Source organism: Bos grunniens, chromosome 17 (genome assembly GCF_055505025.1).
Source record: "Bos grunniens cultivar Pamir isolate PY7600 chromosome 17, Bosgru_T2T1.0, whole genome shotgun sequence".
Taxonomy (NCBI): domain Eukaryota; kingdom Metazoa; phylum Chordata; class Mammalia; order Artiodactyla; family Bovidae; genus Bos; species Bos grunniens.
The window spans coordinates 40,104,087-40,120,874 of NC_141181.1; the positions used below are offsets into that span (position 1 = coordinate 40,104,087).

Consider the following 16,788-nt stretch of genomic DNA (forward strand, 5'->3'; position numbering starts at 1 on the left):
ACATTAGTTATGTACTGGCATGAAAGAAATGAGCAAACATATTACTACAGGACTCAATTAAAACAGAGAATGAATAAAAGCATGAAATCTGGTTAAAAATCAAGCACAAATAAGAAAATACAAGCGGATTTTAAATTCTTATTTCCTTTTTGACTAAGCCTTTATTCTGACTAAAATTTTACCAGTGGTCTCCCAAAATGCTCTTACATTGGGATTCCTGAAATTTAAAGCTTTCACCTATAGCCTTTAATATGTAAATGTCTAATGGATTTGCCATAGAACTTTCACACAAAAAGCAATGAAACATCCATGATGTCTATCAGCCTGTCTTTCTTCATTTTTTTAAGCACAAAGCAGGTTAGTTAAGAATAATGCTCCACTCATTCTTAAAACTATGTAGGCTGCAGTTTTATTCTTTCTTCAAACAAAGTGGGCAATTTATCCCTAAGTCTGCACAAATAAAGCAGCCTGTGACATCACTTAAACCACTGATAGTTTCAAAGTTGTAAGAGATTTTACTAAATCAGGGCAAAATACAAAAGAACAAGACCAAGCAAAACACGTCAATATTATAAACTTGTTAGTTACAATGCAAACTCACAAATGAACTGAGGTTAGTATTAGGAGACCACACAAATTACAATACCTGAGATTTAGTGCATTCCTTTGAGCCAAAATGAAATGAGTGCCATAGAGGAGGAAAGGAAAAGATGACATTATCAGACATGCTACAGTACATCTGCCAAAATGAAGATCATGTTAAATCAGGTTAAGAATGACCATACAGCATTGACTACATGTACGACGTCCTTATGTTCCTTAGCCATGCACCTGAAATGCACCTGCCACCACTGAGATCATCGGTGATGTAGGACCATGCACCTTTTCAAAAAAATTTTCACCCTGGTTCCTACCCTAGTTCTTTCAAAAGGAGTATTTCTGCTCAGAATAAGTAAAGGTGACTTAGGGCTAATGAAGAATAATGATCTTCTTCACTTAATTCTTTATACCCTGAGGTACCAAAAATTCAAAACAAAATGTTGTTGTTCGTATGTTAAAATCTTGTACTTCGATACAATAATAATATATGAATAAAACACAATTTGCATGAAAAGATGGGATTCAATATTTTCAATTATGACTCTGTTGTTGCCCATCTGAACTCATTTAGGAAAATTAACACGTCACATATATTAGTAACTGGTGCCTGATCCATCATTAAGCAAGTTAAATTTTTCACCATAGTACTAAATTTTCTGGCCTGTTGACCAGATAAAACACTTTTTTAAACCACTAAAAAAAAAAAAAAGTAATCTTGTTAAAAAGTACACATTTTTTAAAAAACTCAGATTAAAAAAAGAGAAGTCATGTATGGGAGGTGAGTAAAGAATTCCATAAAGGGGGAAAACGCAGGGATAGGAGAAATAATTATAAAGTGACCCTCCCAAGTTAAGTGAGAGGAATATATAACTATAAAATCATACCAATCAGCCTTAATACTAAATTTTTAGTAACTCACATTGCCGCTAAATATCTTAGCATGGACTATGATTTGGAAAAATAATTCCAAAGCAGAAAGAGTGTTAACAGTATGAGTAGTCTGTACTATTAATGTGTATACTATTTTTAATCCGTATTTCCTTATTCCATGATTCTACATCAACACTAAAAATACTACCTTCTTTTATAGACAATAGTAACAAAAAACCTTTCATAGGTTTAAAAAAAAAGAAAATACTAAGTCTCTCCAAAAGGCAAACAAAGCTGGCTTTATGATGAGCAAAAGCAACCCTTTCCAAAGGAGCTCAATGAAATGATTCAACTATGAAATTCATGTTAAATTAAAATTGTGCATGGGCAGCAAGAGGAGTAGGCAGATAGCTGGTGGTCAAAACTGCTTAAATATTCAAATACAAAGAGCTCTCAGAAATAGAACACATGAAGTGTGGGGATAAAATACATCACTTCAAGTTACCAGAAAATTAAGTTCATAATTTTACATCTATATACATTTTCCCATGTGTTTTACATTTATACTTATTTTCAAAAGAAAGAGGCTAGGTGAAAAAAACAAATGAGAAATTATAAAATAGCTGTGAATTACCTACTTTTATTTTTTCACATTTCCATTTTAAAATTAATTTCAAAAAATGAGTACTTGTTTAATGGTATTGTAAGTATAGATAAGCCATCTTTGACCTAATTATGATGTGGAAGAATTCAAGTTACTTTTTTCCTTGAAAACAGAAATCCTCAAATATATTTGCCACAATGTTGTGTGGGCCCCCAGAGGACATGGACGCAGTGCACCCAAGCAAAGAGAGAGGAGTCAGAAACACAGTCTCCCACGCTGACTACGCTGGGGTCTTGTATAAATCGCTCATTATCTTTGCCTCAGTTTCCTCAAACATAAAAAGTAGCTTATTAATCTAATGTGTATAAAATAAATGACAACTAGGTGGGTAAAACCATTGAAGAGAACCTCTGAACCTATTATAAATGCTTCAGATTATCTTTACACTGGAATATAAAGACACAACCTTTCAAATTAAGCTCTCATGTCATCATATTAAGCAAATTAAACAATTTAAACAAACAAAAAAATTCTCAGATAATATTCACACAATGGTATGAAAAGCTACGAGAATAAGCAAATTTTAGCTATCTAACTTTTGAATAAAAAAATAGGTATGATACCAGTCATTGGGAATGGGGAGGATGGTGACAAAATTTTACATTAAGGTAAGAAAAAGTATCCCAGTTACAATTGTACATGCTGATCACAAAATTGATCCTGAGAGCATTTTAAGAAATTAAAAGGCTAAACAACATCTTTTGACAATTTATTTCAAGGTTCCTTTAACTAGTCATATTATGTGTGTTTCCAGAAAAATCTGCACTTTGGACAAGTAATACCACAAAAAGAAATTACTGGTCAAAAATAGAAAATTCACATCTTTTCACAAAACTCCCAGCAAAAAATTATAAAGATAAATACAATTATTACACTTATATAACTTACCGTATGATAGCCTCTAGGCAAAGGTGGTTTGCCCACAGGATAAGGATCCACAGTGTCAATAATAGTTTGTCTTTCCCCTTTCTGGTTGATTTTTCTAAATCTCCTTCGAGACTGTCGATGAGAAGCTTGACGCTGAAAATATTCTTCATTTTCATCCATATAGTCTACCTGAAATAAAATCCCCCAAAATTTCATTTCCTCAAACACCACGTTCCATATTAAGATTAGACGCAGAATAAAACTTACGGGTAGTCCACATTCATTCATTGTGCAAAGACATTTGTAGACAAACTATCTCGACAGACTTCAACTGCTTTTGAGCTTCTCTGGAACTAATTGCTTTTGAGTAACTTTTCTTTATGAGAGGCATTTTCAGTTCCACTTAGGACAATATGGTTAACTCCTGAATTTCCTGTAGTTTCAAAGGGTAGGATATTTTCAGTAGTCTTTGACCTGATTTATTAGTGAAAGATCTCACAGGATTCATCACCATGTATTATGAAAGCAACAGCTCCATTGTCTTAACTAAAGCACAAAAACTCTAATGGAATAAATCTGGTTTTTGCCTTTAAAAAAAAAACAAACCCAAATCCCTAATGACTCAGACACTAGCACAATGACTTTGGTAGATTACTTAAGGGTTTTTCTTCCTACTTTCGTTCTATGGATTCAGTTTCTTCTTTTTATAAATAGCATTATTTTCAAAAAACAATTTCCTCATTTTAAACATTTAGAAAGTGATGAATGGACTAACAGAGAAGAAAAGTTACATATGGCTAATCCTCATCATGCTTACATAAGGAAAACGGGACTGCTCACAGAAAGAAGTATATTTAGATTCTCATATGGTTCTCACACTGGCAAACTTAGTACTTGGTATATGGACAAGTATACAATCCTCAAGGAATTCTACAGATCAAAAATCCTTCAGATAAACACAAAATAGCAGTAACAGAGACCAGATTCTTGAGGAAATATCTAAAACACTTTTTAAGACCCATGGCTGGAGAGTCTAACATATCTGCCTACACTCTTCCAATCCTAAATCTTTTCTCACCACCATGCCACATTTTTACTTAACAGTAAATTTTGTGAAACTTCACCCAAAGTTTCCACTGGCTTTGTGAGGAAGTTCCCATCTCTGAGGAATTCCTCTCCTCCATCATGGGGGAAAAAACCTACCTCTCATATGAAAACAGATATATTTACCAAATACTTTATTAAATGTGAATGAAAAACTCCCAACATCATCTCTTTTAGGACATCACTTATGGACAAAGTTTACCCTCCCAGATGGGTGCTGGATGGGAAACATAATGCACTTCAAATCAACTAAGTCTCTAGTGAGTGCTCTCTCCAACTTTATTTTTGTGGCTGATTTTTAAAAGGGGTACATATTATCCTATCTTTAAATCATGTTTATATATTAAGAATGTGACAAGCTTTTTTTTTTTTAAAAAGCATCAATAAAAATAACTATGTTGCTAATATCTTTTAACATTATCTTTTTTGCGTGTACCTTATCTCAGCACATTTTTTAAAAATCACACAGTTAAAACGAGAGGTTAAAAATCTCAACAGAATGTTTAACCAGCATAAAATTTCCCCAAATTTCTTTCAATTAGTTAAAGGAAATGAAGTGATTTCCTTATATTAATTGCTGCCTGAATACATACCACTGTAATTCATTTAAAGTATCTCATTCCAGTCAATATTTGGAGATCTAAAACCCTACACTTTCTCCCCAAGTTTCAATTAAATGGCATTTTCATAGATTTATAAAGTTCAAGCACCAAATACTTAGGTGCTTGCCCTCCTTTAAATTTTCTTTTTCACTTAACTGAATCCCATAAATAATTATAATGATTATGAACTCAAACTCAAAAGTTATGAAATAAATATATCTAAAGTTATAAAATATTTAATACACTATTATATACAGTTTGTGAAAATGCTTTTATTTCATAACTTTTTTCAGGGGGAAAAAGTCTTCACAGAAGTTTTCTTACCACAATCATTTCAGAAGGCTCTAACACAATGCATTCACAGCCACGCCTAAAGCTTCCTGCAGAACGCTTGCCAAAACTAGAAAGAAAAAAAAGATTTAAGAAATACAAATTGTGAATTTAGGCTAACTCTTCAGATGAATAAAAATAAGAAACAAAACAACTACAAAAAAAATGCACATTGAAGAAAGAGAAACTATCTCAAACCATTATTTACACAGAATGACAAGGAACCATTCAAATTTTTAAATCTCAGACACATTTTTCTGGAAAATTCCAAAGTAATCTTTTTGAATTCACAATGTAAGTACTGAAGAATCGCTGCGAATATGTTTTGTGTTAGTTGTTTTAGTTCACTCCCAGTTAAGTGAAGATTTAGAATATCCTAACAGGGGTGGGACCACTGAGGAGTTGCTAACTATCTAGCCATGTAATAACCAAGGGAAAAGACTGGACGCCAAGGGAATTTTACAAATTTAAGGATTGTGGCCTCTATTTCCTTATACACAGTTTCTAGCTGTTTATCATTTCACAGATGAAGCAACGTAGGAAGGCAAGAATTCCTAAATAATTGGAGTTGAGACCACTTATCAACTCTATAAAAGTAAGCTTTCAAATAAAAAGTATATCAATAGCAAATACAGAGAAACAGGAGACATAAGTCATTGCAGCCTATACTGCTGCTGCTGCTGCTGCTGCTAAGTTGCTTCAGTTGTGTCCGACCCTGTGCAACCCCACAGACGGCAGCCAACCAGGCTCCCCCGTCCCTGGGATTCTCCAGGCAAGAACACTGGAGTGGGTTGCCATTTCCTTCTCCAATGCATGAAAGTGAAAAGTGAAAGTGAAGTCGCTCAGTCGTGTCCGACTCCTAGTGACCCCATGGACTGCAGCCCACCAGGCTCCTCCATCCATGGGATTTTCCAGGCAAGAGTACTGGAGTGGGGTGCCATATGATTTTTATCAAAAATAGTTAGAACACATTTCAATTTTATATACTAGAGTTACTAAGAACTTATAAAAAGAATCGTACAAAGTGAATCTCAAATAAAAAGCTGACATACGCAAAGAAGCAAAAGGGGTGTGGGGGAACAAACCTGATTTAATTCCAAAAATGGGATCCTAAGGAAAACTACAAGTATGTATATATTTACACAGTCTATGAAACAAGTAGTAGTAACACAATTAAATAGAGAAGGAATTGGCAACCCAAGTATTTTCCAAGTATTCTGGCTTGGAAAATCTCATGTACTCCACTAGGAGTCTAGTGGGCTACAGTCCATGGAGTCATGAAAGAGTTGGACACAACTCAGCAACTAAACAATAACAGGCGTGGGAACTGGATCAATGGCAAACCATAACAACATACAGAGTATAAAATGCATATAATTCTCTTCTATAACTTAACTTGCTTAGGTTAAACATTTCTTTCACTTAAAAATGTATTTTTCTAAATTTTCATATCTACTTATTCTAAATCAGCTTAAGGAACAGGTATTCAACCCAGGAGTTTCAACTACAAAGTGACTTGAGTGGACATGCACTCTTAAAAGCCCTTTTTCTCCTGAAAACTGTACTGGTGACCTCAGACAGGGTACCTTGCCTTATCTATGGAAATATCCACCTAACACTAGAGCAGATTCACTCTCTCTGACATAGATATATGCCAACTAGAGCCACGAGGAGTTCTAAGTAGTCATGACTTGTTCTAACATACCACCTACCCCTGCCCATTCACTACTCCAAAAATTCTCTCTTCCTTCTAGTCAACATTTTAGTAACTTTAATTTTTGGGGGGTGTAGGGGGAGAATATGGCACCCCACTCCAGTACTCTTGCCTGGAAAATCCCATGGACGGAGGAGCCTGGTAGGCTCCAGTCCATGGGGTTGCTAAGAGTCCCCATGGGGCATGACTGAGTGACTTCACTTTCACTTTTCACTTTCATGCATTGGAGAAGGAAATGGCAACCCACTCCAGTATTCTTGCCTGGAGAATCCCAGGGACGGGGGAGCCTGGTGGGCTGCTGTCTATGGGGTCGCACAGAGTCGGACACGACTGACGCAACTTAGCAGCAGCAGCAGGGGGAGAATGTACAGTGAGGCATGTGGGATCTTAGCTCCCAATGATGAGGGATCAAACCTGTGTCCCCTGCAGTGGAAGCACAGAATTTTAACCACTGGACTGCCAGGGAAACCACAGTAATCATGCTTAATAATCTACCTTTGAGAAAAATATGAGAAAATAACTCTACCAAAAAACTATTTTATCGAGCATTTTCCCCCCAAGTAAATTAGATATTTGAGTGGCTCCTATGAAAATTTCCATAGGAAATTCATAACTTTCTCGGTGTCGTGGTAGTACTGAATGTTTCACATATTAGAACACAACTTGGGTTAGGGAAAAAAGTTGGGGCTTTCCAGGTGGCGCTAGTGGTAAAAAACCAGCCTGCCAATGCAGGAGACTTAAGAGACAAGGGCTCTCTTCCCTGTGTAGGGAAGACCCCCTAGAGGAAGGCATGGCTACCCACTCCAGTATTCCTGCCTGGAAAACGCCATGGACAGAAGACCTTGGCAGGCTAGAGTCCACACGGTTACACAGAGTCAGAGACAACTAAACTGACTAAGCTTGCTTGCTCGCTCAAGGAAGTAAACAGGTAAGTCAACATTCTCACTCTATCAGCTTGTGACCTCCAGCAAACCAGCTTGACTATCCTCACAGTCTAAACTACACTCATTTCTAAGGTTATCAGTGAGAATAGGCCATCACTTAAGTCATTTCCTGCTCCAAAATTCTGTTTCTATGGAAATCAAAGAGTCATACTTAGCATTATCTGAAAAATCCTTTAAAAATATTCACACATACACATTCTCATAAGCATACAAATATTAAAGTGCTTTTTTTAAGCTGAAAAAATAGGAAAACTATAACTATCTTATCCTGTTTGTTATGTTATTTCACATGTAATTAAAATGACCTAAAATTGTAAATATTCTTCTCTTAGTTTAACAATTAAATACCACTAAAATTACAGAAAATCCTCAACACACACAAAAATTTGCTTCTAGCTTTTTAAACTACTTACTTGCAATTTAATTTTTTTACAATGATGCTTATAATTTAATGATACACTACAAATTAAGAAATAATCTCAATGTGTTAGCAAAATATGTAGTAGGTTTCAAGCCATCATTGCCCATTTAATCCTGTTACAGGACTGGGTAAAAACATATGTTGCATGCTTAAAGTTTATTACTAAATAAAACAACATTAAAATCCAAAGAAAATCATGACTCTAAGCTTTTTTCCTATTTTATTACATTACAGAACCAGACAAGCATCACAAAAGTAATGATAGAGTGGTTTTCTTTTTTAAAAATTTCATGTAGTAAAAAAAAAAAAAACCCAAATGTATGTAATGCATACAACGTTCATATGACTAAATAAAAAATAAAAACTGTTAGAACTGGGCTTCCCTGGAGGCTTAGTGGTAAAGAATCTGCCTGCCAAACCAGGATCCCTGATCAGGGAAGATCCCACGTGCCATGGAGTATCTCAACACGCCCATGCACCACCGCTATGGAGCCTGTGCTCTAGAGCTTGGGAGCCACAACTGCTGAGCCCATGTGCTGCAGCTACTGAAGCCCGCATGCCCTAGAACCCACGCTCTGCAAAAAGAGAAGCCACCGCAATGAGAAGCCTGCACACGCACCTACAGAGTGCCCCCACTCTCTGCAACTGGAGAAAGTCTATGCAGCAGCAAAGACCCAGTGCAGCCAAAAATATAAATTATTTTTTTAAACTGCTAGAACTGAGTTGCTTATAAATTTTAGCAACAAAAGTAGGAACATCCATACGAATAAACTACATGGTATTTATTTTATGCCTAATTCTTACAACACCAACTCCCTACATCAGAATTAAGGCTGTTAATCCTCTTACAATTAGCTACTTGTTCAACAGAACTTTATGGCTGAGGTGATATTCACATATTTAGTTGCACTAACACTATTACTTCAGAGAAGGCAATGGCACCCCACTCCAGTACTCTTGCCTGGAAAATCCCATGGACGGAAGAGCCTGGTGGGCTGCAGTCCATGGGGTTACTAAAAGTCGGACACGACTGAGCGACTTCACTTTCACTTTTCACTTCCATGCTTTGGAGAAGGAAATGGCAACCCACTCCAGTGTTCTTGCCTGGAGAATCCCAGGGACGGCGGAGCCTGGTGGGCTGCTGTCTATGGGGTCGCACTGAGTCGGTCACGACTGAAGTGACTTAGCAGCAGCAGCAACACTATTACTTTAGAGATGAAACATGTGCATCCCCTAAAATGTGCTACCAAAAAAAAAAAAAAAAATGTCTACACCTTTTACAGTGTGAGCTGTGCTAAAATCTAACGAAACTCTTTTGGAGCCACAGAAGACTCAAGTTCTACGGACTGTCACAAAGATGTAAACCATAGGAGAAATAGTAGACTCCTGTCAGATTAATTCTTTGACTACATTGAGGGGGAAAAGGCAAATGCACAGAGAACACACTCTACCAAGGGAGAATAAATTACATCACTTATCCAAAAGTTTATTGTTTCAAACACAGTTAAGAACCTAAAAGGAAAGAGTGGCCTCAAAAAAGACAAAGCATAGGGAATTCCCTGGTTGTCCAGTGGTTAAGACTCTGGGCTTTCATTACTGAGGGTGCAGGTTAGGTCCCTGGTTGGAGAGCTACGATCCCACAAGCTGAGTAACGTAGCAAAAAAAAAAAAGAGAGAGACAGAGAGAGACAGGTATAGTTCACGAATGCATTCTCTGGGCTAATGCAAGGCCTTTTGGCTCCACTGCAAAGAGGAGTTACTCTTAGCTTACAATCCAGAAGCTATAAGGTAGGAATGAAATATGTCAGCTACAAATCCATTAAGCCACAAAATACTTCTGCTTCTACTATCTGATTCTTTGACTCAAAAAATATATGAACAAAAGGAAGTAAACACCATTATCTACTAAGTTTTGATCAAGTTGTATATAAATAAACTTTTAAAAATATGATACTGGAAAACTTAAGTATAGAGACAAAAAAAAAAACCCCAAGGGGAATTCCCTGGTGGTCCAGTGGTTGGGACTCTTGTGTTTTCCAGGCCCTGGTTTGATCCCTGTCAAGGAACTAAGATCCTGCAAGCTGCATGGCACAGCCAAAAAAAAAAAAAAAAGAAAACCAGATAGAGACATATAGGAGACAAAACACCCACAGATAATACTAAGATCAATTCGTTTAAATATTTAGATGATTTAGTAGAAAGAATTGCACAGAAATCTTCAGGTTTGCAAATGACACAGACATTTAGATAGTAAAGCACAGAACAAAGCTAGTAAGAATAAAGTACAAGACATTTTTATAAAGTTTTATGTGCATGTAAAACAGCAGTAAGGACCCAATCTGCACAAGGAAATACTCTATGTGAAAAGTGATCAAATATACACAGTATGTAAGATAAGACCAAACAACAAAGGGTTCTCGGGTTTCAGTTAGAAGTCAAATGAAAACTAGAAGTCTTTCAAGTCATTAGCACAGCAAACTGCATACATAATAAATAACAAATATTAAACAAAGACACACCTCAAAAGGAAAGACACAATAGGAAAAATAAAACCTGAAAATTACCATACGTACCATCATAGAAAACCACATAAATCTACAATAGAGCACTAGGCTAGAAAAGTTTCTAAGGGGAAAACCACAGAGCTGAAAACTTTCCAATGAAAAATTTAAGGACAACCAAAGGGATTCCTGTAAAACCAGAGGCATAATTAAAAGAATATTTCACTCAGTCTTATTAACAGCAGCTGAAAGTTGGTATTATTTAGATTGCTAAAATCATGACTTAAGGAAATTTAGAAATGATACAGACTAAATAAGAACTTGGTTAATTTTAAAAGTACAGCTACAATCCCCGGCTTCCCTGTTGGCTCAAATGGCAAAGAATCTTCCTGCAACGCGGGAGACCTGGGTTCAATCCCTGGGTTGGGAAGATCCCTGGAGAATGGAACGGCTACCAACTCCAGTATTCTTGCCTGGAGAATTCCATGGATAGAGGAGCCTGGTGGGCTACAGTCCAAGGCTGTCACAAAGAGTCGGACACAACTGAGTGACCTGTACTTCACTTCACTTCATAATACCTGAGGGCTTTAAGAAAAGTCAGAAATAGAAAGACTGTTCCAAAGTCATTTGACTAAATTCTCCTCCAAATGTTCCTTGGTGCGACTGTCAGAAATGAAGTTACTCCTATCAAACGCAATCTTTTTTGTTTTTAAGCCTTATAATTAAGGCTTTCTTTTTAAATGAACAATGCAAAGAAACAGAGGAAAACAATAGAATGAAAAAGACTAGCAATAGCTTCAAAAAACCTGGAGATACCAAGGTAACATTTCATGCAAGGATGGGCTCCATAAAGGGCAAAAATGGTAAGGACCTAACAGAAGAAGAAGAGATTAAAAAGAGGTGGCACGAATACACAAAAGAGCTATACTAAAAAGGTCTAAAGGAGCCAGATAACCACAATAATGTGGTTACTCAACCAGAGTCGGACATCCTGGAATGTGAAGTCAAGTGGGCCTTAGGAAGCATTACTATGAACACAGCTAGTGGAGGTGATGAACTTCCAACTGAGCTATTTCAAATCCTAAAAGATGGTGCTGTTATAGTGCTGCACTCAATATGCCAGCAAATTTGGAAAACAGCAGTGGCCACAGGCCTGAAAAAGGTCAGTTTTCATTCCAATTCCAAAGAAGGGCAATGCCAAAGAATCCTCAAACTACCATACAGTTGAGTTCATTTCACGTTAGCATGGTTAGGCTCAAAATCCTTCAAGTTATACTTCAATAGTACGAGAACCAACAACTTCCAGATGTACAAACTGGGTTTAGAAAAGGCAGAGGAACCAGAGATCAAATTGCCAACATTCACTGGATAATGGAGAAAGCAAGGGAATTCCAGAAAAAAACATGTATATCTGCTTCACTGACTACACTAAAGCCTTTGACGGTGTGGAAAATTCTTAGAGACAGGAGAACCAGACCACCTTACCTGTCTCCTGAGAAACCTGTATGCAGATCAAGAAGCAACAGCTAAAACCAGACATGGAACAGTGGACTGATTCAAAATTGGGAAAGGAATACAACAAGGCTGTATAATGTCACCCAGCTCATTTAACTTACATGGGGAGTCCATCGTGCGAAATGTCAGGCTAGATGACTCACAAGCTAGAATCAAGATTGCCAGGGGAAATATCAACTACCTCAGATATGCAGATGATACCACCCTAATGACAGAAAGTGAAAAGGAACTAAGACATAGTAAGCCCTTACTGACTTGGGATTTAGAGTCCAGGGGATGATATAATGGAAAGAGAGCAGCTATTGTAGTTGAGAATATTGTTTCTCAATACACTCTACTACCAGTTAGCTGTGTGATCTTGGGCAAGTCACTTCATCTCTCTGGGCCTTGGATAAGTATATTAAATAATAATGAAGAGTGAAAAAGCTGCCTTGAAACTCAACATTCAAAACACTAAGATCATGGCATCTGGTATCATCCCTTCATGGCAAACAGAAGGGGAAAAAGTGGAAACAGAGACAGATTTTATTTTCTTGGGCTCCAAAACCACTACAGACAGTGACTGCAGACATGAAATTAAAAGACACTTGCTCCTTGGAAGGAAAGCTGTGACAAACCTAGACAGCACATTAAAAAGCAGAGACATCACTTTGCTGACAAAAGTCTGTATAGTTAAAGCTATGGATTTTCCAGTAGTCATGTACACGTGTGAGAGTTGGACCATAAAGAAGGCTGAGCACCGAAGAATTGATGCTTTCAAAATGTGGTGCTGGAGAAGACTCTTGAGAGTCCCCAGGACTGCAAAGAGATCAAAACAGTCAATCCTAAAGGAAATCAACCCTGAATATTCATTGGAAGGATTGATGCTGAAGCTCCAATACTTTGGCCACCTGATGCAAAGAGCTGACTCATTAGAAAAGACCCTGATGCTGGGAAAGACGGAAGGCAAAAGGAGGAGGCAATAGAGGATGAGATGGTTAGATACCTTCACCAATTTAATGGACATGACTGAGAAAACTCTGGGAGATAGTGGAGGACAGAGGAGCCTGGCATGCTGCAGTCTATGGGGTTGCAAAGAGTTGGACATGACTTAGGAAGTGAACAACAAAGAGACTACACAAAGTGGCCTACAAATTCAATGGAATCTCCATCAAAATCCTCCCCAAAACATTTTTTTGCAGAAATGGAAAAAGCAATCTTTACATTCATACAAAAATGCAAGAGGCCCTAATTAGCCAAAACAATCTTGAAAAGCAACAAAGTCAGAGAAAGTATGCTTTTGATTTCAAAACTTACTACAAAGCTGAAATCAAACTACTGGGTTAAGTAGTACACCAAAACAATGAAGCTGGATCCTTACATCTCGTGACATACAAAATTAAACTGAAAATGGAGCACTGACTAAGTAAGAATGCCAAAAATGATAAAACTCTAAGGGGAAAAAAAAAGAAAACAAACAAGGATGAGTCTTCATTACCTTGGATTTGACAATGGACTCAGATATGACATCAAAAGCATCAGCAGCAAAAGGAAAATTAAATGAACTTCACCAAAATTAAAAACTTTGGTGCAAAGGACATTATCAAAAAATGAATAACACAATCTACAAAATAGGAGAAAATATTTGTAAAGCATGTATCTGAGAAGGGTTTAAGATCCAGAGTACATAATTCCTACAACTCAATAACAAAAAGACAACCCAATTAAAAAATAGGCAAAGGACTTGAATAGACTTTTCTCCAAATGGCTGACAAACACACGAAAAGTTGCTCAACATCCTTAGTTATTAGAAAAAAGTAAATCAAAAACACAAGGAGCTTCTCACCAAGTTGCCCACTCTCCCTCAGACTGTAGTGTACGGCTGCTGCTGCTAAGTCACGTCAGTCGTGTCCAACTCTGTGTGACCCCATAGACGGCAGCCCACCAGGCTCCCCCATCCCTGGGATTCTCCAGGCAAGAACACTGGAGTGGGTTGCCATTTCCTTCTCCAATGCAGTAAAGTGAAAAGTGAAAGTGAAGTCGCTCAGTCATGTCCGACTCCTAGTGACCCCATGGACTGCAGCGCACCAGGCTCCTCCGTCCACGGGATTTTCCAGGCAAGAGTACTGGAGTGGGGTGCCATTGCCTTCTCCCCTGTAGTGTACTACAGCTTAATAAATCTTGGCTATGCTTTCTACAGAAAAATAAATAAATAAAAACACAAAATGGGCTTCCCTGGTGGTCTAGCAGTTAAGAATACACCTGCCAATGCAGGGGACACAGGTTCAATCCCTGATCTGGGAAGATTCAACATGCCTCGAGCAACAAAGCTACCGAAGCCCATGTGCCTAGAGCCCATGCTCAGCAACAAGAGAAATCACTGCAATGAGAAGCCGGAACACCCAAAGAGTAGCTCCCACTGCAGCAACTAGACAAAGCCCGAGCACAGCAACACAGACCCAGACAGCCAAAAATAAACAAATCTTAACACACACAAACATACCACACACGAAACAAAAACTCACAATGAGATACCATTTCACATCTGATACTGCATGTGAATGAGATACTAGAATGGCTATAATAACAACAAAAAATAGCAAGTGTTGAAGAGAGACTGGAACCTTTCTGGAAATGTAAAACGGTGCCATAACTGTGAAAAAGAGTTTGGTAGTTCCTCTAAAAGTTACACATAGAATGAACAGAAGACCCAGCAATTCCACTCCTGGATAAACATCCAAAAAATATTAAAAATACGGACCCAAACATTTGTACACCAGTTTTCACTGCAGCACTCTCTGCAATAACAAAAGGTGAAAAACGCCACAAGTGTCCATCAACAGATGAGTGATAAACAAAATGTGATATATACAGACAATGGAATATTATTCAGCTATGAAAAGGACTAAAGAGCTCATAAGTGTTACAACATGGATAAGCCTTGAAAGCATTATGCTAAGTGCCACAGCCAGTCACAAAATGACAAATATGGTATAAGATTCCACCTACATGAGATATCTAGAATAGGCAAATTCATAAAGACAGAAAGTAAACTTGAGGTTTCCAGGCCTTAGGGGAATGCCTAACAGCTACAAAGTTTCTGTTTGGAGCTATGGAACATAAGTTTTGGAGACAAGTAGGAGAAGGCAACGGAGAAGGCAATGGCACCCCACTCCAGTACTCTTGCCTAGAAAATCCCATGGATGGAGGAGCCTGGTAGGCTGCAGTCCATAGGGTCGCTAGAGTCAGACACGACTGAGTGACTTCACTTTCACTTTTCACTTTCATATATTGGAGAAGGAAATGGCAACCCACTCCAGTGTTCTTGCCTGGAGAATCCCAGGGATGGGGGAGCCTGGTGGGCTGCCATCTACGGGGTCGCACAGAGTCGGACACAACTGAAGCAACTTAGCAGCAGCAGGAGAAGGCAATGGCACCCCACTCCAGTACTCTTGCCTGGAGAATCCCAGGGACGGAGGAGCCTGGTAGGCTGCAGTCCATGGGGTTGCAAAGAGTCGGACAGACTGAGCGACTTCACTTTCACTTTTTACTTTTATGCGTTGGAGAAGGAAATGGCAACCCACTCCAGTATTCTTGCCTGGAGAATCCCAGGGACGGAGGAGCCTGGTAGGCTGCCGTCTATGGGGCTGCACAGAGTCGGACACGACTGACGCGACTTAGCAGCAGCAGCAGTGGTAATTAATTGCACAATAGTGTGATTGTAAGTAACACTATTTAAATGATTAAAATAACATATTTTATGTGCTACACATGAGCATATTCACAATTTCTTTAAAAATGTATTATCAGAGAAACTTATCAAGACTTTTGTTTGTTTTAGGGGTTTTGAGTTTTTTGGCAAAATTCAGGACTTCAATTTAAAAAAGTAGTAATTCCACTTTGCCCAAAAAAGAACACACGTTAGGGGCAAAGGAAGTTAAGTTTGATGACTGAACTACACCACTGATTAACTTGGAATCAATCTCTTTTCTATACTAAGTCTGCAATGAAGTGATAGAACCTGGACTGGCAATCCATTTCATATATGATAATATACATGTTTCAACGCCATTCTCCCAAATCATCCCACCCTCTCCCTCTCCCACAGAGTCCAAAAGACTGTTCTATACATCTGTGTCCCTTTTGCTGTCTCGCATACAGGGTTATCGTTACCGTCTTTCTAAATTCCATATATATGCGTTAGTACACTGTATTGGTGTTTTTCTTTCTGGCTTACTTCGCTCTGTATAATAGGCTCCAGTTTCATCCAGCTCATTAGAACTGATTCAAATGTATTCTTCTTAATGGCTGAATAATACTCCATTGTATATATGTACCACAGCTTTCTTATCCATTCATCTGCTGATGGACATCTAGGTTGCTTCCATGTCCTGGCTATTGTAAACAGTGCTGCAATGAGCATTGGGGTACACGTGCTCTTTCAATTTGGTTTCAATTCTGGTTTCCTCGGTGTGTATGCCCAGCAGTGGGATTGCTGGGTCATAAGGCAGTTCTATCTCCAGTTTTTTAAGGAATCTCCATACTGTTCTCCATAGTGGCTGTACAAGTTTGCATTCCCACCAACAGCGTAAGAGGGTTCCCTTTCCTCCACACCCTCTCCAGCATTTATTGTTTGTAGAGTTTTTGATAGCAGCCATTCTGACTGGCGTGAAATGGT

General features: G+C 38.1%; 1 protein-coding gene across 16 annotated transcripts in view; it reads right to left on the minus strand.

Moving 5' to 3' along the window:
* RAPGEF2 (Rap guanine nucleotide exchange factor 2) overlaps positions 1-16,788 on the minus strand; it is a 273,052-nt gene that overhangs the window by 119,943 nt on the left and 136,321 nt on the right. For 12 of the 16 annotated variants that reach the window (XM_086346931.1, XM_086346920.1, XM_086346913.1 and 9 more), the window contains 3 exons: positions 5,032-5,107; positions 3,023-3,190; positions 647-664 (listed from right to left, as the gene is read on the minus strand). In XM_086346931.1, the coding sequence (XP_086203057.1) occupies positions 647-664; positions 3,023-3,190; positions 5,032-5,107 (262 nt within the window). The remainder of the gene's footprint in view (positions 1-646; positions 665-3,022; positions 3,191-5,031; positions 5,108-16,788) is intronic. The other 4 variants (XM_086346917.1, XM_086346915.1, XM_086346925.1 and 1 more) reach the window with 1 other exon arrangement.